General features: G+C 48.0%; 1 protein-coding gene across 2 annotated transcripts; it reads right to left on the reverse strand.

The window, feature by feature from the left end:
* Positions 1-18,565: 18,565 nt before the first annotated feature.
* GP5 (glycoprotein V platelet) lies at positions 18,566-23,644 on the reverse strand. Of its 2 annotated transcripts, XR_014822667.1 has the most exons (3): positions 23,567-23,644; positions 20,645-22,625; positions 18,566-19,201 (listed from the first exon to the last, which is right to left on the reverse strand). XR_014822667.1 is itself a non-coding variant. In XM_084987530.1 (2 exons), exons 1-2 carry the CDS (start codon positions 23,614-23,616, stop codon positions 20,891-20,893), a joined length of 1,785 nt encoding a protein of 594 aa, XP_084843656.1. In that variant the 5' UTR covers positions 23,617-23,644; the 3' UTR covers positions 18,566-20,890. The 2 variants fall into 2 exon arrangements, 1 of the variants encoding a protein (XP_084843656.1); XM_084987530.1 differs by having other exon boundaries at positions 18,566-22,625.
* Between the last annotated feature and the right edge of the window lie 1,153 nt (positions 23,645-24,797).

Raw genomic sequence — 24,797 nt, forward strand, 5'->3', positions numbered from 1 at the left:
CTTGGTAGATGCTCAGGAGGTGGGAGGGCCCTTTTCCCTTCCCCTCTCACCCCTTCTTATAGGAGGGCTGCTCCTCACTTCTAAGGAAAAAGGCAATCTTTGCAAAAATGACTTTCTATTCCTCCTATTTATCCCCAAGCAGTGGAATTTAAAGTATTGGGCTAAGAGAAGCCAACCTTTTGTTGTACAGCCTAATGTAATAAATTGCATTTGGAAGGCTTTTTAAAAAATAAAAATAAAGTATTGTACATCATCCTCATTAGATATATGCAATGGAACTCAGCCCTAAACTCAGCCATAAAAAAGAGTGAAATACTGCCATTTGCAGCATCATGGATGGACCTAAAAACTATCATACAAAGTGAAGTTAGACAGTGAAAGACAAACATCATATGATATCATCTCTATGTGGAATATAAGAAAAAAAAAGGATACAGGACTTAGAGTTTGAGGTTAGTAGATGCAAACTATTGCATTTGGAGTGGATAAGCAATGAGACCCTGCTGTATAGCACAAGGAACTATATCTCATCCCATGTGATGGAACATGATGGTGGATAATGTGAGAAAAAGAATGTACATATATGGATGACTAGTGTACACTTCACTGTACAGCAGAAATTGGCAGAACATTGTAAATCAACTATAATATAAAAAATTAAAATCTTACAAAAAATAAAAATTAAAAAAGGATACAAATGAACTTATTTGCAGAACAGAAACAGACTCATAGACTGAAAAACTTATGGTTACCAAGGGGGACAGGTGGGGGATGGGGGGAGGGATGGACTGGGGATTTGGGACTGGCATATGCACCATGAGGTATTTGGAATGATTGCCCAAACAGGGCTTGCTGTAAAGCACAGAGAACCCTACCCAGTATTCTGTGATGATCTATGTGGGGAAAGAATCTGAGAATAGACATGTGTATGTGTATGACTGGGTCATTTTGTTGTACAGCAGAAATGATCACAGCCTTGCAAGTTAACTACACTTCAATAAAACTTAAAAAAAAATAAAAATAAAGTATTGCATACCATTCTCATGAGGGAAGAACAAAACACAAAAAATATGCAGAATAATGAAAATAGACCCAACAAGCAGAAAGTCCCCGTCTTAAAATTCCCGGTGACAGCTCCCAGACTCATCCCCATCCATACCTGGTTATTAGTGGTGTTTCTCCAAAGGCAAGTGTCATGAGACTGTTCTTCATCCCGGCATTCTCTTCCTGATGATGATGATGATGAGGTGTTTAGAGTCAGGAGTGTTCCCGGGAGGCTGTTTGGTGGGAGGTTGTCAAGCCTGGGAGCAGTGGGTGGAGGAGAGAGGATTTCATGCCTGAAAAAGCAATCTTCAAACAAACAACCCCATTAAAACTCAGGCAAAGGGCTTGAGTAGACGTTTCTCCAGGAAGATGTACCAACGGCCGATACACACATGAGGAGATGCTCGGCGGCACTAGTCATCAGAGAATTGCATGTCAAAACCATAATAAGGTATCACTTCACACCCATTAGGATGACTGCTCTCCCCGAAATAGTAATTGTTGAAGAGGCTGGGGAGAAACTGGAACCCTCGTGTGTTGCTAGTAGGAATGTAAAATGACACAGCTGTTGTAGAGAGAAATATGGTGGTTCTTCAAAAATTAAATATAGCATTACTATATTCCCAGCAATTATACTTCTAGATAGATCTCTCTCTAGATAGAAAGAAAGAAAGAAAGAAAGAAATATATATATCTATCTATATATATATTCTGCTGAGTATACATGTACACAGAAACACACACACACACACACACATATGTATATATATGAATTGAAAGCAGGGATGGAACAGATATGTGTACACCCATGTCCATAGCAGCATTATTCATAACATCCAAAAGGGATAAGCAACCTAAATGCCCAAAAAGACAAATACTATATGATACAACTGAAATGAAGTGCCTAAAATATTCACATTCATAGAGACAGACAATAGAAAGGGGCTTGTCAGGGGCTGGGGGAGGGAGGAACGGGGAGTTAGTGTTTAATGGACAGAGTTTCAGTTTGGGACGATTCAAAAGTTCTAGAGATGAATGGTGATGATGGTTGCACAACATTATGGCTGTACTTAGCGCCACCAAACTGTACCCTTAAAATGGGTTAAAACGGGGGAGTTCCCGTCGTGGTTAAGTGGTTAGCGAATCCGACTAGGAACCATGAGGGTGCGGGTTCAATCCCTGCCCTTGCTCAGTGGGTTAAGGATCCAGCGTTGCGGTGAGCTGTGGTGTAGGTCGCAGATGCGGCTCGGATCCCGCGTTGCTGTGGCTCTGGCGTAGGCTGGTGGCTACAGCTCCGATTCAACCCCTAGCCTGGGAACCTCCATATGCCGCGGGAAGCGGCCCTAGAAATGGCAAAAAGACAAAAAAAAAAAAAAAAAGGGTTAAAATGGTCAAGTTTGTTATGTGTATTTTCCCACACACAAAAAGCAATCCTCATATCAAATTATGCTGGACAGGAGTTCCCTTCGTGGCTCAGCAGAAACGAATATGAGTAGTATCCATGAGGACGCAGGTTTGATCTCTGGCCTCGCTCAGTGGGTTAAGGATCCAGCGTTGCTGTGAATGGTGGTGTAGCTCACAGAAGAGGCTCAGATCTGGCATTGCCGTGGCTGTGGTGTAGGCCAGAGGCTACAGCTATGATTCGAACCCTAGCCTGGGAACTTCCATATGCTGTAGGTTCAGCCCTAAAAAGACAAAAAAAAAAAAAAAAATTATGCTGGACAGAGTTGAAGATCATTGTTCAACTGGTGAAATATTTTCCCATGCAATTAGAAGTTAGGCCTTGCTGAAAGCATTATCAAAAATAAAGACCACAGGGAGTTCCCGTCGTGTTGGAGTGGTTAACGAATCCAGCTAGGTTTCGGGTTCAGTCCCTGGCCTTGCTCAGTGGGTTAACGATCCGGCATTGCCGTGAGCTGTGGTGTAGGTTGTAGACGTGGCTCGGATCCCGCGTTGCTGTGGCTCTGGCGTAGGCTGGTGACTACAGCTCTGATTCGACCCCTAGCCTGGGAACCTCCATATGCCGCGGCAGCGGCCCAAGAAATAGCAAAAAAGACAAAAAAATAAAGACCACAGAAATCCAGTCTAAGTGAGCTGGTTCCTGGTTCACCTGGACCCCAATGGGTCATTGAGGCCACCCCTCTGCTCTGGGCTGAACTCAGCTCCCCCTGCCCAGCAGATGTGGCTGAGCCTCTGAGGAAGAGTGACCTGCCTCTGGGTGACAGGAATATGAGCCACCTTTTGTCCCCTGTAATTTTGCCTTTTATATTTTTTCCACATTTTCTATAATTGATTTGACTTTTTTTTTTTTTCTTTTTAGGGCCACACCTGCAGCATATGGAGGTTCCCAGGCTAGGGGTTGAATTGGATCTGTAGCCAATGGCCTACGCCACAGCCACAGCAACTAAGGATCCAAGCCACGTCTGCAACCTACACCACAGCTCATGGCAACTCTTGGTCCTTAACCAGAGTTAACTGAGCAAGGCCAGGAATTGAACCTGCAACCTCATGGATACCAGTCAGATTCGTTTCCACTGAGCCACGACAGGAACTCCAACTTTTATAATGAAGAAAACATTCCTTACATTCTCCATATTTGAAGGACGCCATCCTCCGGGCCGGCCCCTGTGAGCGAGGGCCTCTGTGTTTCTCAGGAGGGATTAGCCTCCAGGTGAAATCCTTTTTTCCCAGGTGAGTTCTGCAGGTAGGATCACAGGGATGGGCTAGGCTCACAGTCCAGATGAACAAATGTCCCAGCAAACCTCTGTGGCTATCAGCTGGGCTCCAGGTGGGCACTGAGTGAGGGAACCCACAGTCCGCAGAGACAGACTGAAACGACCTTCAGCCCCCGCCTCCAGAGCTCAGTCCCAGGGGTCTGAGATATAGAAACCACCAACGGAAAACATCCCCAAAGTGAAGCAGGTCCTGACCTCCTGCAAGCATGAGTTCCTGAAAGGGCAGAAGAGGAGAGGGCTCTGCAGCCGGGACAGATAAAGGAAGGCCTGGCAGGGTGGACCAACAGCTTCAGAGGATGCACGGGATTCTGCAAAGGTTTGAAGCAGATGGGCGAGGGTTCCAGGCAAAGGGTGCAGGGTGAGCAAATTTCCAAAGGCAAGAAAGGGTGCTGTTTGAGGGTGTGTTTTATAGGTAACTGGACTGCAAAGCTCTTGTGTCCCTGGCTGAAAGATTTGGGCTTTTTCCATAGGAGACTACGAAGCAGGAAGGGTGGTGGTTGCTACGGCTTCATTCATTTGATCAAGAGACGAGCCCACCTATGCCACGAGGCCTCAGAGTCTGCTTTCTTGTCCCACCAGCCTCAAGTCACACAGGTAGGACAGGTTGATCCTAACCAGTAGCCGGCCCTGAGACTGCAGACCGATGCGGATATACTTGCCGATTATCTTTTCCACACTGTTTTTCAAAGAGCCCAACCCTCCCTTTTCCTCAAAGGGATTCAGAGAGTTTGAAAACCTACAGTTCACAGATGGGGAGGGGGGGACCCGGCTGGATGCAGGAAGAAGGGAAAAGTTCTCCTTGGCCCAGAGCAATTTATTCATTACATTTAATGGTACATGCTAATAGGAGACTTCCCAATTTTATGCCACAATAAAACAGAGCAGCCTTTGAAATGATTAAACTAGCAACTTTGTGGTCCTCATGGCCAGCGCGTCACCACATCTAATTAAAGTTCAGAGATGGGTGCTGTCCGAGCTGCCGTGTTTTCCTTCATATTACATGAACAAACAGGTCTGTTGTGAATGCCCTACATGACTGAGGGTTGCACAAAAACACAGGGGCACGTGGGCTCAATCCGAGGAGCCCCATTCTTCCCTGGCTCCCCACTTTGAGAAACCTGCTTTGCTCATCACGCCCTCTACAGATTCCTCTCAGTGTAAACCCACAAAGATGGAGCAAATGCTGTTAGCTGGACAAACAGCCCAGAGGAAGGCATGGACAGCTCGCAGCCCAGAGCATGGACCTTAGTAATTCGCATCCCTTTGGGCATCAGTTTTCCCATCCCTAAAGTGGGGATATTACATGAGATAACCACGTATGACAGTGTTATTCTATGAACAAAAATCAAAATTTTTCACCCCATCTCGTCTGATAGAGAAGAAACAAAGGAGGGAAGGAGGGAAGTGGGCAATTTTTTTTTCTTTTTGGCCGCATCCCATAGCATGTGGAAGTTCCTGGCCAAGGACTGAGCCCAAGCCACAGCAGTGACAAGGCCAAGTCCTTAACCACTAGGCTACCAGGGAACTCCCCCCCTCCCCTACTTTTTCTTTTTTTTTTCTTTTTATAGCCACACCCTCAGCATTGGAAAATTCCCAGGCTAGGGGTCAAATTAGAGCTGCAGCTGCCGATCTACCCAACAGTCACAGTAACACTGAGTCCCAGCCGCGTCTGCGACCTATACCACAGCTTTCGTCCAACACCAGATCCTTAATCTTCCGAGTGAGGCCAGGGACCGAACCTGTATCCTCTCGGAGACTATGTCAGGTTCTTAACCCATTGAGTCACAATGGGAACTCCCTCATTCCCTTTTAAAAAAAAATTTGTCCAAAAAAATAAATAAGCCCAGTGAAGTTTGCCAAATAAAATCAGTATCAGAAGGAACTGGGTGTCTTCTTTTATTCAAACACTTGCTTATAAATGTGTCATTATCCAGAACCATTTTTATCCCCTAAAAGTGGTCAGGGGGAAGGCTTAGAGGAGGGCAAGGACTGGAAAGGACTTAGCCTTCATCTAGTTTAAATCTTTGCTCCTGTAGAAAAGGACACTGAATTCCAGAAAACCTCAGCCAACAGTTGGGATTAGAATCCAGTGTTCTCCCTGTTGTCCCACATCAGCCACTCTGAGTTCCTGTTCTTTAGAAAAGCAATATGTTATTTCTTAAGACTGCCTTCTGGCCAGCCTTTGCACAAGAGACAAGACAGCTGAAATAGCTGTTGCTCCTAATAAATGAAGCTGTTTGTTATTGCTCGGAGGGGAAAACAAGCCTAAATGACAGTGGTGTCTGGATCCCAGTGTCAGAGCCATCACCTGAATCCTTGAAATGACAGGCTGTCTTCTCTGGCATCGGCCATGTCCCTAATGGCAAATTAAGAGAAATGACTAAGCTTTGCTCTGACGGCAGAGGATTTTGAAGGCAGGAATGCAGTGACGGTGCTTATTACAACTGGGAGCCCAGAAGGAAGGCATGAAGTGGCGAACAGAGTGGATGGAGACTCAAGTGACAAGTGACAGAGAGGAGAGAGCTGGGGTTAGGGCCCAACAAGGATGACCCCAGGCTCTCCCCTGCTCTGATCACCTACCCATCCTCCTAGGAGGCATTTCCTTATGTGGAGGAGGGAGTCATGGCCCTCAGGACTGGTGACTCTGCGTAGATCAGCTTCCTGGTCACCTCGGAGAACTGTTTTCATCCATCCACCCATTCATCTTTTTGTGTATGTACTCCCATCCCTCCAGGCCCCAGAAAGGATGAGCGGTAGCTTGCATAAGACACAACAAAATTACTGTAAGTTAAAAGCGAGAAGGGAAGAAAGAGGACAAACAACAGCAAAGGACTTAAACAAATCCAGGAATGAGACTAAAAGTGAAAACCTCAAAATTCATTTTGTGGCCATCAATCCAGCTGCACACACATGATTTATGTGCTTGTCTGTGTGGATATATGGATGGCAATTTTCAAAACTGATTATTCTTTTTAAAGCGGTAAACTAGGCGGGCGTGCAGCTTAGCTCTAGTGAGATGTACATAGGAGGCTGGAAGAGCCAACACCTTGGGGCACAATGGCACAGGCCTCGGCTAGTGGCATGGAGACGTGGGTGCAGCAGGCAGTGGAGTGACTGCCCTGCCTCCCAGATGCTCTGCCTCTGTGCCACACGGCAGGTGAAGAGCCAGGGCCAACATCATAGAGCAGCGATGACATTGTATACCAGCAAAGCTGTACCTGCGGTCAACTGCAGTTCTGATACTGAAAGCACCTGGGCTCAAGGACTTCAGGAAGCTGGCTAAGGAGCAAGCAGAGGCTGAGCAGGAACCTCTGATGTTTTGGGGTACCCAGCATTACCTGGTTGCAAAGACAAGGCTGAACCTGTAAGAAAAACTGACCTACGACAGCCAGAGAGGTAGGCAGTAGGAGGCGAACCTTGCTAAAGGGGCCATACGTTTGCCTTTCAGCTTTGCAGCAACGAAAAGAAAAAGGAGGGAGTTCCCATCGTGGCGCAGTGGTTAAGGACTCCTACTAGGAACCATGAGGTTTCGGTTCGATCCCTGGCCTCAGTCAGTGGGTTACTGATCCAGCGTTGCCGTGAGCTGTGGTGTAGGTTGCAGACGCGGCTCGGATCCCGCGTTGCTGTGGCTCTGGTGTAGGCCAGCGGCTACAGCTCGGATTAGACCCCTGGCCTGGGAACCTCCATATGCTGCGGGAGTGGCCCCAGAAAAAGAAAAAAAAAAAAAAAAAAAAGGAAACCATGTATGTCTGTACCATCAGATGCAAAGACCAGTGGCTGAGAAGGAGCAGAAGTAACCTTGGGATTAGATCAAAGGAGCATCTCTTCTGAGGGTCTTTGCACAGTGAACACTTTGTCTCTTAGTCCAAACATCTTCACCCTCAAGCATCATAGGAAAAGGTGGAGGCATGAGCTTCTCAGGGTTGTTTCTCACCACCTCCCACCCTGCGAGCAGTGGGGTCACCATAAAACTGGAAGCAAATTCTTCGGAGGGCCCAGTATGTGTGGTCCAGGCCCCAGGTCTCTGCACCTCTGGCTCATCTGGGGACATCTTTTAGGGTATGTGGAGGAATGTGTGAGCCACATCCCGTCGTCTATTTACAGTGACTCTCCCTAAATAATGCCTCTCTCACTTGAGCTTTTATTTTATTTTTTTCTTTTTATGGCTACATCTGAGGCATATGGAAATTCCCAGGCTAGATGTCGAATCAGAGCCGCTTCTGCAACCTATGCCACAGCCACAGCAACCGGAATCCTTAACCCACTGAGCCAGGCCAGGGATGGAACCCGCATCCTCACAGACACGATGTCAGGTTCTTAACCCACTGAACCACAATGGAAACTGCTCACTTGAGCTTTTAAGCAACATCTGGTGGCCGTGAGGCCAACCCTGCTCTCTCAGCCAAGTATAGATGAACAGGGGTTTCTCTATAGAAAATCCAGACTCACCCATGTTGGCGATCATGTCTTATAAAATCAGGTGTTTTTAAAAGGTAAAATCGGAGTTCCCATCTTGGTGCAGGGGAAATGAATCCGTCTAGGGACCATGAGGTTGTGGGTTCGATCTCTGGCCTCGCTCAGTGGGTTAAGGATCTGGTGTTGCTGTGAGCTCTGGCATAGGCCAGCAGGCCAGCAGCAACAGCTCCGATTCAGCCCCTAGCCTGGGAACCTCCATATGCCGTGGGTGTGGCCCTAAAAGGACAAAAGACAAAAAAAAAAAAAAAAAAAAAAAAAAGGTGAAGTCTTTAAATGTCCAACAAAGGGGCCACCCGGTTAACTTGAGGAGAAGCAGGGATTCCTGAGAAGGAAAGGAAAATGCAGGAATTGGTTTTTCACTGGGTGTGTCAGTGACGTCACATAACTCAATCCATAAACCAAGTCTAAAGGGCTGGGCTGTGTTTAAGAGGCTGCACTGCAGGCCTGTCAGAAGGATGAGGTGCTCGGGAAGCTGTGTCATCCATGCTGGGATGGGCCCCTGGGAATCAGCCCCATTTCTCCCCAGGCACCTCCCCAGGGAGGGAGGCCTGGGAGGGAGGCAGCCCAAGCAGGGATCTCTGTGGCCCCCCGGCTCCCTTGTCCCACTGCTGAGCTGTGCAGACCGTGCTGATTTCCTTGCTGCCTCCTCCTACCGTGCTGATCTCTTTGCTGCCTCCGCCTTGGTGACAACTCAGGGGCTGGGTGGTCCAGAAGTCCCCGGAGGCAGAGAAGTTCCTTGGGAGAGTTCCCTGGTGGCTCAGTGGGTTAAGGATCGGCCCTTGTCACTGCTGTGGCTCAGGTCACTGCTGTGGCGCGAGTTCAATCCCTGGCCCAGGAACTTCCGCATGCCATAGGGGCGGCCAAAAAAAATGGAAGTTCCTTGAGTTCACAGAGCCTCATCTACAACAGGGGCATGTGAATGTCTGGCATAGAGAGCAGCGTTCTCACTTTATGGCTGAGGGAACTGAGTGTGGAGGGGAGGAGAACCTGTGGAGGTGGGGCCATGCAGTGAGGGGCACAGCCATGACCTTGTCATACGTGCCCTCACTCACTCTGTCTCTCTGTCTTTCTCTCACGCCCACTTTCTTTCCGGGAAGCACCTCACCTCAACACGTCTAAGCCCAGTACCGTAGCCCTGCGACCTAATGCGCCTCCCCAGATGCTACCAGGCAGAGCCCCACCTCCCTGTCCCACAGGCGCCCAGTGGATCTTCCAGATGGAGCCATTCCTCACATAGAGCTTTGCAGGTCACAAAGCACTTTCTTTCTTTTTTTTTTTTTTTTTTTTGGTCTTTTTGCCTTTTCTAGGGCCGCACCCGCAGCATATGGAGGTTCCCAGGCTAGGGGTCTAATCGGAGCTGTAGCCTCTGGCCTACGCCGAAGCCACAGCAACATGGGATCTGAGCTGCATCTGTGACCCACACCACAGCTCATGGCAATGCCAGATCCTTAGCCCACTGAGCAAGGCCAGGGATTGAACCCACAACCTCATGGTTCCTAGTCAGATTCGTTAATCACTGAGCCACGATAGGAACTCCGACAAAGCACTTCCTCACCCACGTCTCACTGTGCTTGTTCCAAGAATGCCTCTTCCCAGCCATTGCAGGGGTCAGCTCAGGGCCATGATAACCCGGGGGACTGCTCATCATTGCTCCAGAACAAGTGAGATCCACGCTTGGTGCCAAAGGATGAGCTTTGTAGGCGGGGACGGAGCGCCCGGTAGTGCCTGCAGAACACACAGGTGGTGTTCCTGGTTAGCAGGGAGTCTTGTTCTGGGAAAGAGCTCTTTCTGTTGTAGCTTAAGTGTTAAGAGGGAGATGAGTGGGGTCAGCCATTCAGGGACAGCCTGGGGATGGGGGCACAGGTGACAGGGATGTGCCTTTGAAAGGATGGAGGTAGACGGACAAGGAAGGGGAAGTGATTTTTTTTTTCAGGACCTAAATTCCGGGTTTCTATAGCATCAGAGTGGGAGGGGCCTTCTGGTCCAGATCCCCATTTTATATATGGGAACACTAAGGCCCAAGGAGGGGAAATAACTCACTCATAGTCATATAGCTGGTCAGTAGCAGAGCGAGATCTGACCTGGGAGCAGGAACTGAGTGTCTAGAGACAGGAGCATAGGAAGGAAGGAGAAAAGCAGGCACATGATTTGGCCAGGGGCCAACCCTCTAAGGACAGTGTGGGGGCCTAGCATTGAGCTCTTCCAAAGCAATCTGGGAATATAAAACACAGGGAGGCCCTGCTGGCCAGTGAGAGGTCTCCTCCCTGGAAGCAGCAAGCTGCAAAAAGCTGTTCTTGGGACTGCTGGCTTTATGTTTGAGGACTTGGAACAGACCCCAGGGCACTAGGCACCCACACCAACACCATGCTCTTCCTCTGTGCAGATCAGCTCAACAAAGCCACAGCCAGGGTCTCCAGTGGCCAGAGTCTGGGCAGCGAGTTACACCCATAGCCACCCAGTTCAACTCAGGGCAGGGTCGAGTAATCACAGGCCGTGTGAGCAAGAAGGGATCCAAAAGGGCATGTACCAGCCTCACACCTGCCTCCATCAAACACCGGGATTCCTTCCATCTCCGGGTTGCTCAGCTGCAGCTTGAACAGCTCACGGTGACAGCTCATGGCCCCACGTGACGGCCACTCCAACCCTGGACCGTGCTCCTTCTCCCTACCCACCCTGCGTTTCCTGCCAATTGGTCCCTGTTCTGTCCCTTGAGATGCCATGGAACAGACCCCTTCCTCTTCTCCATTCTGACCCCTGAACTGGTTAAGGACAGTGACTAGCCCCCCTGAATCCTTTCCTTTCCACCCCTGCCTCTTTCACTCAGTTTCTCTATGACGGGTTCCAATCCTTAGCCAGCTTCCCCTCCCACCCTCTGCCCCAGTCATTTTCTACTCACTCTCTCCACTAGATTAGTTATTAATCCCAGCTCCCTAGGACTGAACCTGACATTCAAGGTGAAGGCCAGCATCTCAGTCATCCCCCCCTAGTCCTAAGGAAGCAGCTTATCCACATGTCCCTCCTTCCTCTTATCTCTTGTTTAGACCCTCTGATCCAAGCCACACACACACAGTTGCACACAAACACACACACGCACAAACATGAGGGCCATACATGTGCAGAGAAGAGTCATGTGTACCTTTGCTCATAATTAAATGTGTTGAAAATTCTGATTTTCCAAAACCTTAATAAAGAAACATATTAACTCTCTAAAAGGCAGGGGTCAAGGGGGAACTCCCCCAACAGCACAGCATGTGCTGAAGCTAACCTTTGTCAGGTCTGATTCTGGGGGCTGGCTTAGGCATAATGTATTCATTCAGGAGAGTTAACTGAGCACCTACAATGCCCAGTAGTTCCGTGGCAGAAAGGCTACATAATATATAGCTTTTATCCCAAGGAGACCAGTTAAGGAGATCTGTACATGTAGAATTATAGTAAAATGTGCTTAGATGCTGTAACTGAGGCATGGAAATGGGGAAGTTAGTTTCTTCTTACTGTTGTAATGAATTACCACAAAGCCAAAATGGGTCTCTCTGGACTAAATCAAGGTGTCCACAGGGCCGAGTTCCTTCTGGAGGAACTAGGAGAGGACGCACTTGCTTGCCTTCCAGCTCTGGGAGCCTGCCTGCATTTCTTGGCTCATGGCCCCCTTTCTCCATCTTTGAAGCTAACAGCATCCTTGACACATCTTCAAATCTCTCTCCAGCCTCCTGCCTCCTTTCACTTATGAGAACCCTTGGGATTACACTGGGCTCACCTGCATAATCTTCCCATGCTGAGGTCCTCAGCTGAATCACTTCTGCAGAATGCTTTTTGCCCTGTAAGGGGACATATTCACATATTCATAGGTTTGGGTGCTAAAACATGAATGTTTGGTGGCCATGATTTTAGCCATTATGTTCTACAGAGAACAACTCACTCTGTCAGTGGAAATGGATTCTTTAAGACTTTGTAGTTTTACGCAAGAGTGTCCTGGCATAAAAGGGAAAAGAGATTTACAAGACGAATGTTCTTCTTCTATTCACAATAGTCAAGACATGGAAATAACCTAAATGTCCATCAACAGATGTATGGATTAAGATGCGTCCATATATACAATGGAAGAGTATTCAGCCAAAAAAATAACAAAACAATGCCTTTTGCAGCAACATGGATGCACCTAGAGATTCTCATACTAAGTGAAATAAGTCGGAAAGACAAATACCATATGATATCACCTATACGTGGAATCTAAAATATGGCACAAATGAACCTATCTACAAATCAGAAACAGACTCACAGACATAGAGACCAGACTTGTGGTGGCCAAGAAGGGAGCGGGATGGACTGGGAGTTTGGGCTTAGTCGATGGCAAACGATTACATTTAGAAGGGATGAGCAATGAGGTCCTGCTGTACAGCACAGGGAACTATATCCAGTCTCTTGGGATAGACCATGATGGAAGATGATATGAGAAAAAGAATGTACACACACACACACACACGTATATGACTGGGTCACTTTGTTGTACAGCAGAAATTGGCACAACACTATAAATGAACTATAATAAAAATGAATTAAAAAAAACCAAGAAGAATGTGCTTGCACTAGGCATGGAGATGAAAAGACATGGCTAGTTTTTGTCCCTTTTTTTTTTAAGATTGCTTTTCTTGGAGTTCCCATCATGGCTCAGTGGTTAACGAATCCGACTAGGAACCATGAGGTTGCAGGTTCAGTCCCTGGCCTTGCTCAGTGGGTTAAGGATCCGGCGTTGCCCTGAGCTGTGGTGTAGGTTGCAGACGCGGCTCAGACCCCGCATTGATATGGCTCTGGCGTAGGCCGGGGGCTGCGGCTCTGATTCAACCCCTAGCCTGGGAACCTCCATATGCCGCGGGAGCAGCCCAAAGAAATAGAAAAAAGACAAAAAAAAAAAAAAAAAAAAAGATTGCTTTTCTTTGTTTTCTTTTCCAGAAAGAATCTGATTGCCTTAAGGCTTTTAAGGTACTCTACCTTTCAAAATAGCTTGTTTCTCCCTATTGACAGACCTAAAGAGAAAAGAATCTTCCTTAAGTTGAACCGCAATGTTTTCATCATCACTGGCAATGTTAACAGATCTCTCAGTGCCCAGGAGTTACTTTAGTTGGACCAGAAAGGGTACTGGGCAGTGGGAGGGGTCTGCCACATCCTCATGCACAAAGAGGTCGGATGCATCCAGGACAGTCTCTGAGCTTCTTCTTCGGATAGACTGTGTTCTGCCTAAATACCCTGGGCCGTCACTGGGCCAATAAATCAGAGCAAAACCTTTCCCAAAGCTGGGTGGTCTTCAGCGTTTCACTGATGCCATCTCTTCTACCCCGTCCTGCAGATGCACTGAAAATCATTTAAACTGAAGCTGACTTTGACCTTGAACTTGAAGGGGCAAAAACTCTGAAATACTGGCATTTTCTGTTTTTCTTTCGATGTCGCTGCAGACATGAACGGCTAGGGGCTTGGAGCCAGGGAGGAGGCCCAACTCTACTCTGCCCGAGGCAAGCTGGGGTTCTTGCGGGCCTCCATCCGGCAGCCCCTGCTGTTGCAGTCAAGGGGAGAGGTGGGAGCTCTGGGCGGTGGGGACTGTGGAGGGAGACCAGTGCCATGGGAAAGACCTGTGCACAAGACAAATCCCGCATTCCTGTTAGTTCTTTGCATATTCTGTTGATGTCCTTCATCCCTGGGTCTTCTTTGTGCCAGGTGGGACTGTTCTGGGTCCTGCTGTGGGGTGTGGAGGCATTAGATCAAATACCACCCTGCCCTCGTGGTGTGCCAACAACAAGGGGACCCTTCCCTGCTGAACCGAGCTTGAGTTTACAAAACACATTTACACCCACGACTCTCTTTGACTCTTGTAACACCCAGGAGGATGGGGAGATGGAGTCAGCGGCATTGTCGAGACCTATATCTGAGACCAACTCTATATCATTCTCAACCAACAAGGGTGCCTCCTGTGGGCTCTGGATGGCTCCTGCTAGGTCAAGGCCAGACCTGCAGCAACTGTCAAAAGGCCTGCACTTAGATTTTCTTTTTTTTTTTGCCGAGTCCGTGGCATGCAGAAATTCCTGGGCCAAGGATCGAACCCAAGCCACAGCAATAACCAGAGCCACGGCAATGATAACACTGGATCCTTAACTGCTAGGTGACAAGGGAACTCCCCATGGATTTCTACCTCTTTTCTCTCATTTGCTTCCCCAACGCTTCTCCCCAACGCTTTTTTCTTTCATGTCCCTCTCTATTCTCTCTCCTTTTCTCCTTCGCAATAGCCAAAGCCCCACAAATAACTCTCAGCTCTCAGGGAGCCCCCAGTAGGTTTAAAGGAATAGAACCCCTAGGTTAGAATGTCTACAACCATGAATGAGTGTCCTCCTGGTGCTTAGCAGTTCCTAGGTTGAGCAACGGATCCGTCTATACCAGGAGAAGCCATGGGGGAGAGAGAGCTCGGAGTCCTCTAAGCCAGAAGCCAAGAGACTTTAGCTCACAGACTTGAGCTCTGCTAATCCTAACCTTTGGTGCATTACTGGTACCATTACTGAGGTACCATTCTGGACCTCAGTTTCCTCATCCAAAAAGTGGGATAATAACACCTATCTCCCAGGGTGGTTGCAAGGGTCATGATTTCATGGCACCAGGCATGTATTAGGTATTTAATAAAACTTGGTTGAACGTGGCAGCAGCTGGAACACAGAACCCTCCCAAGGGTTGGACTTGAAAATATCGTGCCTGTGCTGGGGTAATAAAAGCCAGGAAGCTCCTGGGAGCATCAACAGAGAGGTGGAAGGAGATGGAGGAAGAGTGTCACCTGGCAGAGGATGGTCATCATTTTCCCCCTGGGGCATCTCAGGCTCCTGGTGTTCTGGATCCAGCCATTGAATTCAATGAATGCTTGTCTCTTTATGATGTTGATGAAATCATCTTGTAACCTTCCAGATGCCTAATGAGGGTGTGTGCAGCTACTGAGCAGCGAGTCCTGGAATCTCCCTGCCCTCGGCACACCCTGGTAGTAATGGTGATTTTTAAAAGCTGGGAAGCCCAGAGTGACTTCTCCCTAAAACAGTCTTGGTCAGTATCTATGTCAACAGAGATTCAGAGCCCAACCTGCAGCTGTTCCCAAAAGAGAAGCCAATTGCAACATGCTGGGGGTTGGGGGAGAGACTGGAAACTTGGAGAAGAGAAATGGATGGACCCACAGTGAAACATGCAAATGCATTGTCCCCAGTTGTCTCCTCTCCCCAAGGACTCCACCTAGTTGGTAGCAAAGGAATTGAAATGATAAATTCACAACGTCACAGAGAATGCAAGAGGATTATCGATGGACCAGAAATTTCAGCAAGTTTATGGAACAGAAGAGTTGAAAGTAGGTGAGGAGGAGGAAGCCACGGCCAAGGTGAGTAGAATGATCTCATTTTCTTAACAGAAACCCAGAGAGGTTGGCAAATGGATTACACCAGGGACAATGCAGGATGGGAACGAGACTGGGGAGTAAAAACCAGGGAGTTATTTGAAAGCTACTATATAGAACAGTTACCTCGGCTTCCATCCCTAGGAAAACAAACAAGTTATTTTAAAAATCACAATATGGGGTCATATGGAAGTTCTATGTATAGATTTCTAAGGTATCTCCAAACTGTTCTCCATAGTGGCTGTACCAGTTTACATTCCCACCAACAGTGCAGGAGGGTTCCCTTTTCTCCACAGCCCCTCCAGCACTTGTTATTTGTCGATTTATTAATGATGGCCATTCTGACTGCTTGGGCATATATCCGGACAAAACTCTACTTAAAAGAGACACATGCACCCGCATGTTCATTGCAGCACTATTCATAATAGCCAGGACATGGAAACAACCCAAATGTCTATTGACAGATGATTGGATTCGGAAGATGTGGTATATATACACAGTGGAATACTACTCAGCCATAAAAAAGAATGACATAATGCCATTTGCAGCAACATGGATGGAACTAGAGAATCTCATCCTGAGTGAAATGAGCCAGAAAGACAAAGACAAATACCATATGATATCACTTATAACTGGAATCTAATATCCAGCACAAATGAACATCTCCTCAGAAAAGAAAATCATGGACTTGGAGAAAAGACTTGTGGCTGCCTGATGGGAGCGGGAGGGAGTTGGAGGGATCTCGAGCTTGGGCTTATCAGACACAACTTAGAATAGATTTACAAGGAGATCCTGCTGAGTAGCACTGAGCAACAGAACAAAGGATGGGGGGAAAATGTAATTGTAATGTATACGTGTAAGGATAACTTGATCCCCTTGCTGTACAGTGGGAATATAAAATAAAAATAAATAAAAATCACAATATGCTAGAGCAAACAACCCTTCGCAAACATCCTGGCTTATAGAGGTTCCCAGTATAATATACAACTAACACGCCAGAACCCTAACATGAAGATTTTTGGTCAACAAATCTTGCCCATGTGCACAGAGCTTTCAGAGTTGGTGATTTTTATTGCCTCAATTTAAAAATATGAACTAACAGCAACAACACCAATTACAACACCAAATCCCAGGAAAACAGATATAGCTCAAAAATTAAAATGGAACTTTAAAAACTACAAAATTTGGAGTTCCCATCATGGTGCAGCAGAAACAAACCCGACTAGGAACCATGAGGTTGCAGGTTCAATCCCTGGCCTCGCTCAGTGGGTTAAGGATCCGGCATTGCCGTGAGCTGTGGTGAAGGTTGCAGATGCAGCTCGGATCCCTCGTTGCTGTGGCTCTGGGGTAGGCCGGCGGCTACAACTCCGATTAGACCCCTAGCCTGGGAACCTCCATATACCCCGGGAGCAGCCCTAGAAAAGGCAAAAAGACCAAAAAAAAAAAAATAATAATGGTAAGTTCATGGAGTTCCCTTTGTGGCTCAGAGGGTTAAGCATCCAAAATAGTGTGCATGAGGATTCGGGTTTGATTCCTGGCCTCGCTCAGTGGCTTATGGATCTAGCATTGCCACAAGGAGTGGTGTAGGTAGGTCACAGATGTAGCTTGGATCTGGCCTTGCTATGGCTATGGTATAGGCCAGCAGCTGCAGCTCTGATTCTACTCCTGGCCAGGGAACTTCCTCATGCCACAGGTGCAGCCGTTAAAATATAAATAAACAAATAAACAAACAAATAAATAAATAAAACAAAAATAAGTTCAACTCCACTAGTTATCAGGGAAATGTAAGACAACAGTGAGATATCACTTCCTACCAATCTGATTCACGACAGTTAAAAATTCTGACATTATCCAGAGTTGGTGAGGATGTGGAGTAATGAGATATAAAAAGAAGAGGAAAAAGCACTGGGATTCACTCACTCTGAATCCTGAACTCAGGGGCCTGGAAATGGTGTTCATGAGCCCTGCAGAGGATTCTGATCATGTTCCTGTTTGAGAACCAGTCTTCTGGACTTTGGCGGACAGTTGGCGACCTGTGGGGAGAGGGGCCTTCCGTCCTCTCTCGCTGCTGTCTGAAGGGATGGAAGATGGAAAGCCCAGACTTCCTTGTCTCCCCCACCCGTCGATTGCACCGTGGAAACACAGAGCAAACCTCTCAATCCCGATGCCCACACTTTCCAGATGTTCCCCTTTCACGCTGGGAGGATTCAAGCGAAGTTCTTTGTCTTTTATGAAACAAAGATGTTGTCTAAAGCTTTAAAAAAAAAAAAAAAAAACTGGGATTCCATGTCCGTCAAAAAAGAGAACAGATACATTGTGGTATATTTATTCAATAGCGTATTTCGCAGCTATAAAAATGAATGAACTAGAGCCAAATGCTTCATATGGATAAATCTCAAAAGTGGGTTAGCCCAGGGAGGGTAAAAAGAATGGAAGAATGCTATATGCAGAGTAGCATTTATGTAAAATTTTAAAAATAGGCAAAGCATTACTTCAGCTTGTTTAGAGTTATAGACACAAATAATGAGTATAAAAACACACTTAGGGATGTAAAACACCGATTATTTTTTTATTTTTATTTTTTGGTCTTTTTAGGGTTGCACCCGTGACATACAAGTTTCCCAGGCTAGGGGTCCAGTGAGAGCTACAGCTGCCGGCCTACACCACAGCCACAGCAACACCAGATCTGAACTGTGTCTGTGACCTACACTACAGCTCAAGGCAATGCCAGATCCTTAACCCACTGAACAAGGCCAGGGATCGAAACTGCATTCTCATGGATACTAGTCAGATTCATTTCTGCTGAGCCATGACAGGAACTCCAAAACATCAACTTTATTAAGGAGGTTATCTCTAAAGAGAGGACAGGAATGAGAACAGGGAAGAGATAAAACCAAGAGTCTTCAGCTTTATCTGCTGTAGTTTATTGGGTTTAAAAATACCTGAAGCAAATATAGCAAAGTATAAAGATTTTATACAGCTGGATGAAATGTCCAAATTTGTTCCCCATACTTTTCTCAGTGTTTGAAGATAATGGCCAGGAGTTCAGGGGAGATGTTTCAGTTGGAGGGGAGACCAAAATATAAATCCCATGGAAGCACAGCCTTTGTTTTATCCACTGCTTTATCCCTCCACTTAGAAGAGTGCCTGGTATGGTGGAGGGGGGGGGGTACTCAATTAATATTTGTTGAATGAAGGAAGTGTGTAAATGCACTGAGACATGCTAGAACACGGGTGTGTTCTGAAAGAACTAACCATAATAATAGCCAACTTCTACTGAGCCCCATAGGCACTTGCAAAGATAGTAAGGACCATTATTATCCTCCACTCTGCAGGTAAGGAAACTAGCCAGGTACCTTGCCTGAAAACATGGTGGTTAGGGCCACAGTCCATATCCATCAAGAAAGTCTGAGTTTTATGCTATAGGTAGTTTCAAAACTTGGAGCAATGAGAATAAATAAGACAGGCAGACACATAAACACACACACACACACACCGAGAGTGAAGGGTAGGCAGGACAGATGGAGGGGGAGAGTGCCTAGTGTGGATAGCCTAGGAGGGGGCACAGAGCAGGGAACACTTTAGTCTTCCAGGACACTCAGGGAAGACTCTTCAGGAGACATTTGAACCTGACCTTGAAAGACAATTGCGCCTACAGATGCCAGGACCCCAGCTCTTCCTGCTCCTTGCTGTAGGATCTCTTTTCTCTGGACCCTGAGCATAGAGCACAGGGCTGAGACCACCCACAGGCGAAGACTAACTTGAATGTAATCTCTAAGTTGAGCCTGTTTGCTGTCACCTTTATGTACACACAAAAAAGACTAGTTCAAAGCTCTTTTTTAGAAATCATCACAGCAGTAATCATTGCTTGCCCTTAATAATAAGAGCTATCATTTGTTGAGCATGTACTGTATGCAGGACACTGGGCTAAGTCATCAGATGCTTTATTGCCTTTAGTTCTCACAACAACCCTAAGAGGTAAGTACTGTTTATCCCTTTCCAGGGTGAGGAAACCAAGCCTTGGCCAACTCAGGTGTCTTGGCCACAGTACTAGGCAGTTAGTAGGTGGAGCTGGGATCTGAACCCACGGGGTTCTGTGTCTCCGCCCATGTTTTAACCACTGCTTCTCGCAAGCAGACATACAATTAAAGCAACGAGGGTTTTACTGCTTTCAATTGGAATAAATGAGAACGTGATCCGAGCATAATAAACTAGAACCCAAGCTTATCATTACATTCATGAACACCTGTCACAGTCAGAAGCTCCGTAAATGCTTGTGAAATGAGGTAATGTAGTTCCGGGAAATGCAAACCAACCCAGTGTCAAAATGACAGACTTCACCCCTAGGGGACGCTGTTAGAAACTCCCAGACCACGTGAAAAAGCAGAGTAGGGCATCACTGGCACGCGCCTGCGGATAGTCGCCCTCGGCGTCGCCCCCCAGCCCCCCCTCTTAGACCTCCCGCAGCGCCGCCCCCATCCCTCCCTCCACCCGGGTCCCACTGGCCCTCCGCCTCGCCGCTCCCCTGCTCCTTGGCGCTCAGCCCAGACCTGCCCTAAGGGCTGTCGCTGGTGCCAAGCTCCTGGAGGGAAGGCTGTGTTTTCTCTCCTTCAGCCTGTCAACCCACAGACCTGCTCGGAAAATATGCTCTGCATGGAAAGAGTTCAGAGTTCTCTTCAAAACCCAACGGGTCGGAGATACCTAAAGTGAGAAGAAACAGGACAGGAAAAGAACGGGAAGAATTCTGCTTTTCAAATAAAAGTAGGTGAAGAGAGCAATCCATCCTCTCTCCTAGGAAAAGCTGTCATCGCTGGATCCCACGTATTCATTCTAAGGCATTCATTTTACAGACGTTTACTAGACACCTGCCAGGTGAGGGAGGCAGGCCTGGTCTGTCTGGGGCTGCACCCTCCCTCACTACACACTGAAAAGACCACTCAGTGGGGTCAGGGAGGGGCCGACACACAGAGGAGGAGGAGACAAAGGGCACCACAAGCAGTCACAACTTACGACTGTAAGTGGTACTAGGGGGCGAGGGGGCGGGGGGACTGCGAGGTAGAATAGAGGGGGAAGGAGAGACGGAGGGAGGGAGGGAGGAAAGGAGGTGAGAGAGGAGGAGGAAAAAGAAGGGAGAGGAAGACAGAGGCAGCGGGTCTGGACTCTTCCCAGAGCCCTGCTGACAATATTCTGATTACGTTTTAATTAATTGCAAGGCTTGCCCAGTGCCTCAAACCAGAGCGCACTCTCTGATTAATTTCCGAAAGAGCCTGCAGAGTTTAATCATAGCAAACACGATGATCCCGGTTATCAAGGCCTGAACTGCTAAAAGCAGAAAATAAAGACCCCAGAACCGGCTATGGTTTGGGCTTTGGCCTTCGGCCCCCTGCGGGTGCCACGCCCAGGGCTCGGAGCGGTTAAGCCCCCCGGCAGCTCCGGGAGGAGCAGCGGGCAGGGCTGGCCGCCGGGGGCCTTCGGAGGAACCGAGAGCAGGGGAGCGGGGAGGCGGACTCCCGAGACGCGGGCAGCCGGGGTCGCCGGCTGGCAGGGCCCAGAGCGGCAGGCCAGCGTGTGGCCTGGGGCCGTGACACAGCGGGGGCTCGGCCCGGCCCACGAGGGCCGCGTGCTGCCGCAGCCACGCCAGAAAAGGCCTTAGGCCACAGTCGCAGCGCCAGGGATTGTGCCCTAGCAGGACCTCCGCCAGCTGCGGCAGACCCTCAAACATGTCGCCGGGCAGGGTCTCCAGCTGGTTGTGGTCGAGCTGGACCTCCGCCAGGCTGCTGAGGTTGTGGAAGAGCGCGCGGGGCAAGGTCCGCAGCCGGTTGCGGCGCAGCGACACGTGGCGCAGCCGGCCGAGGCCGCGCAGCAAGCCGGCGGGGAGGGAGGCCAGGCCGTTGGAACTCAGGGCGAGCACTCGCAGCTCGCCCAGGCCCCGGAAGGCGTCCTCCGGGAGCGCGCTCAGCCGCGGGCTCAGCGTCACCCTCAGGACCCGCAGGCCGCTCAGGTTGCGGAAGACGGCGGCGGGCAGGGTGAGCAGCTGCGTGCCGTTCAGCCACAGTTCCTGCAGGCCGCCCATCTCCCCGAAAAGCACCTCGGGGAGTTCCTCCAGCGGGTTCTCGAACAGGGTCAGGAAGGTCAAACTACGCGAGTGAAGAAAGAGAGCAGAGGGCAGACCCTCGAGCCGGTTTCTGGCAAGAGTCAAAGAGCTCAGGCTTCGCAGCCTGTCAAAGGCGCCGGGTGCGACGGAACGGATGTGATTGCTGTCCAGCTGCAGCTCCTTCAGGGCGCGCAGGCTGTCCAACAGCCCCGAATCCAGAGAGACGAGCTGGTTCGAGTGGAGCAGAAGCTTCTCAAGCTTAACCTGGGCCCCAAACAATCCCTTGGGCAAGTGAGTCAAATTATTTCCCGATAAATCCAACAATTTCAGGTTCTCCAGGTGTGCGAAGAGGCTAGCAGGAAGGAATGCGAATTGGTTTTGGTTCAAAAAGAGTTCCTGCAAGCTAACTAGTTTCTGAAACATGTTTTGGTCAAGACTCTTTAGTTCGTTGCCGTCCAAAAACAACTGTTCCAGGAGCACCAGCTTATCCAATAGCGCGCCTGGAAGATGAGTGATCTTGTTGCGCGACAACCTCAGAGTTTTCAGCTTTATCAGGTCGTTTAAAGTGCCGGGGGCAATGGCCGTAACGTGGCTGTCGGACAGCATCAGGCGCTGCAAGACGGTCATGCCACTGAAGCTGTGGTTCTGCAAGGCGCCGCGGCCCATTCGGAAGAGCAGAAGGTGCGTGAGGTTGGTGGGCAGGCTGAGCGCGGCGATGCGCGCCACGCTGCTCCCCGAGCACTGCGCCGCGTCGCGGAACATGCACACGCAGGAGGGTGGGCAGGGGAAGGGCTGGGCGCGCAGGAGCCCGAGCGCGGCGCCCAGCAGAACGCTCCTCAGCATGTCTGAAAAGGAGATCTCCGCGGATCTGCGGGCAACACACAAGAGGCAAACGCTGGAATTTTGATCCTGTAACCCTGCAGAGGCATGATCCTGTCGCCAGGATTAGCGCTGACTTCGAATGTGCCCCAGATACAAGTAAGTCTACCTCTTTTCTTAGGAATGCGGATATTCCTGGGTGGCGAAAAGACATACCTTCTACACTAGGAGGTCTCTTTCTTTTGTTTTACTGATTTTCCACTCTTAGTTCAAAGCGTTGAAAATTAAAGCATTTTCAAGCTCTGGAAAAGCCAATACCTTTAAAATTCTACATAGAGAAAACTAATGAATATTCCTCACAATCAAGCTTCACGAGCATCACAGAGCTGTGCTCATTGTGAAAATAGCCGTGCTCTTGACTTTATAACTTAGCCAGGAGTGGCGATTACCTGCTGTCCTGAAGGGAACAGCAAAGTCTGTTAAAACGGCAGCAACCAGCACCTGAGAATTCCTTTTACCACAGTTGTGCTGTAGTTGCAGTACCAACTTACTCCAGGAAAACAGGAACACCCCAAAATAGTGAACACCCTTCATTCAGCACACAGAGAAGAGTAGATAATAATACCGGCCACTTTATGCCACACATCCGTCTCAGCTCTCCGTCTAAATTAATATCATTATCCCCAAAGGATGTTGGAACTAAGGCACAGAGAGCTTCAGTAACTTAACTGGGGACACAGAGGTAGAATTTGAGAGTAGTATTTCTGACTGAGCCAGACGTGAGCTATCATTTCTAAGATGCTTAATTAAACATTAGGATTTGTGGCATTGAATTATCTGTGAAATACACACTGATACTAATCTGCCCAATGTTTCCCAAATGTAATTTTACATAAATCACTTCTTATACTAAATTTTGTTTCTTATACACACACAAACTAGCCAAACCTTCCGATTGCTCCTACCAAATTTTAGAGTAGATGTCCTTACCTGAAATGGTGCTGCTTCCCAAAGCAACTGAAAGGCTCAGAGCTTTGCATGTGATTCGGCACTTTCCAAAGGAAAGGAGAGGAACCCTTGCATCCTGAGGATAAAGCCTTTCCCAGAATAAACGTCATAGAAAGAAGCCTATCTCAGAGGGCATATTCTGGTTTGTACCGACCAATAGACCCAAATTCTGAAAAAGAGACCATATATCACCTAAGCCCTACTGCCAAAGCCAAATGATAAGAGCAGGAGGGAGAAAAGTTCCTCCATAGATGGCACCACGTGACTCTGTGATGTGTGTCCAGTAGTGACACAGCTGGATCACTGCAGCAGCCACGCTCCTGGTTGGGCCAACATTGCCTTCAGGTCTTCCTTTTTTGGCCACTTTGCTCCAGTCTTACTCCAGTTCCCCTCTCCTCCTTTTAGGAATAATAAAGCTAAGAACCTTCTCATATGTGTTCCGTAATTGTCTTGCTGGGCTGAAGGGTGTTCACATGTTCAATTTAACAGAGGAATGTGAAACTGCTTTCCAAAGTAGTGGTGCCAACATGTGATGCCACCTACCATGTATGATTGTTCTTGTAATTCCGAATCTCTGCCCGCCCCTTGGAATGGATTTTTTAAATTTCGTTTTTACCATCCATATGAAATGCTTTGGTGTGGTTTTAATTTTTCATTTCCCTATTTAATGATGTACTTGAGCATTTTTTCATTTTTTTTTCTTTTTATGACTGGACCTGAGGCATATAGAAATTCTCAGGTCAGGGTGTTTGAATGAGCTGCAGACGAGCTGCACCTGCTGGCCTACGCCACAGCCACAGAAACACCAGATTGGAGCCACATCTGTGACCTCTGCCACAGCAATGACGGAGCCTTAACTCACTGATTGAGGCCGGGGATCAAACCTGCATCTTCAGGGACACTACGTTGTGTTCTTAACCGGCTGAGCCACAACAGGAACGCCCATCTTTTCATATTTTTAAGGGCCACTTGTGCTTCATGTTCTGAGAAATCGGGGTTCTTTTCTTTTGACCATTTTTCTGCATGCAAAATATGTATGTTATGTCTTTAAAAAACAGAATTGTAGTCATTTGTTATAGATTCTGGATACTAATCTTTTGCTGGTTGTAGGTGTCACAGATTTCTTTTCACCCGCTTTATGTCTTTTGATGGACAGGTGTCTCAAAATGGGAAGTTATTCATCTTTTATGGTTTGTGTTTTTGTGTCTATTAA

This window comes from Sus scrofa, chromosome 13, assembly GCF_054392235.1.
Source record: "Sus scrofa isolate SSC_HxYL_T2T_F1_AM1 chromosome 13, Sscrofa_HxYL_maternal_Yorkshire_Landrace_v2.0, whole genome shotgun sequence".
NCBI lineage: Eukaryota > Metazoa > Chordata > Mammalia > Artiodactyla > Suidae > Sus > Sus scrofa.

Bases quoted from the DNA above. Each gene is read 5' to 3' on its own strand.
- GP5 (XM_084987530.1), bottom strand. From the start codon at position 23,616: ATGCAAAGCTCTGAGCCTTTCAGTTGCTTTGGGAAGCAGCACCATTTC. The intron at 22,626-23,566 runs GTAAGGACATCT...TGTTGCCCGCAG, and splicing joins GGGAAGCAGCACCATTTCAG to ATCCGCGGAGATCTCCTTTT.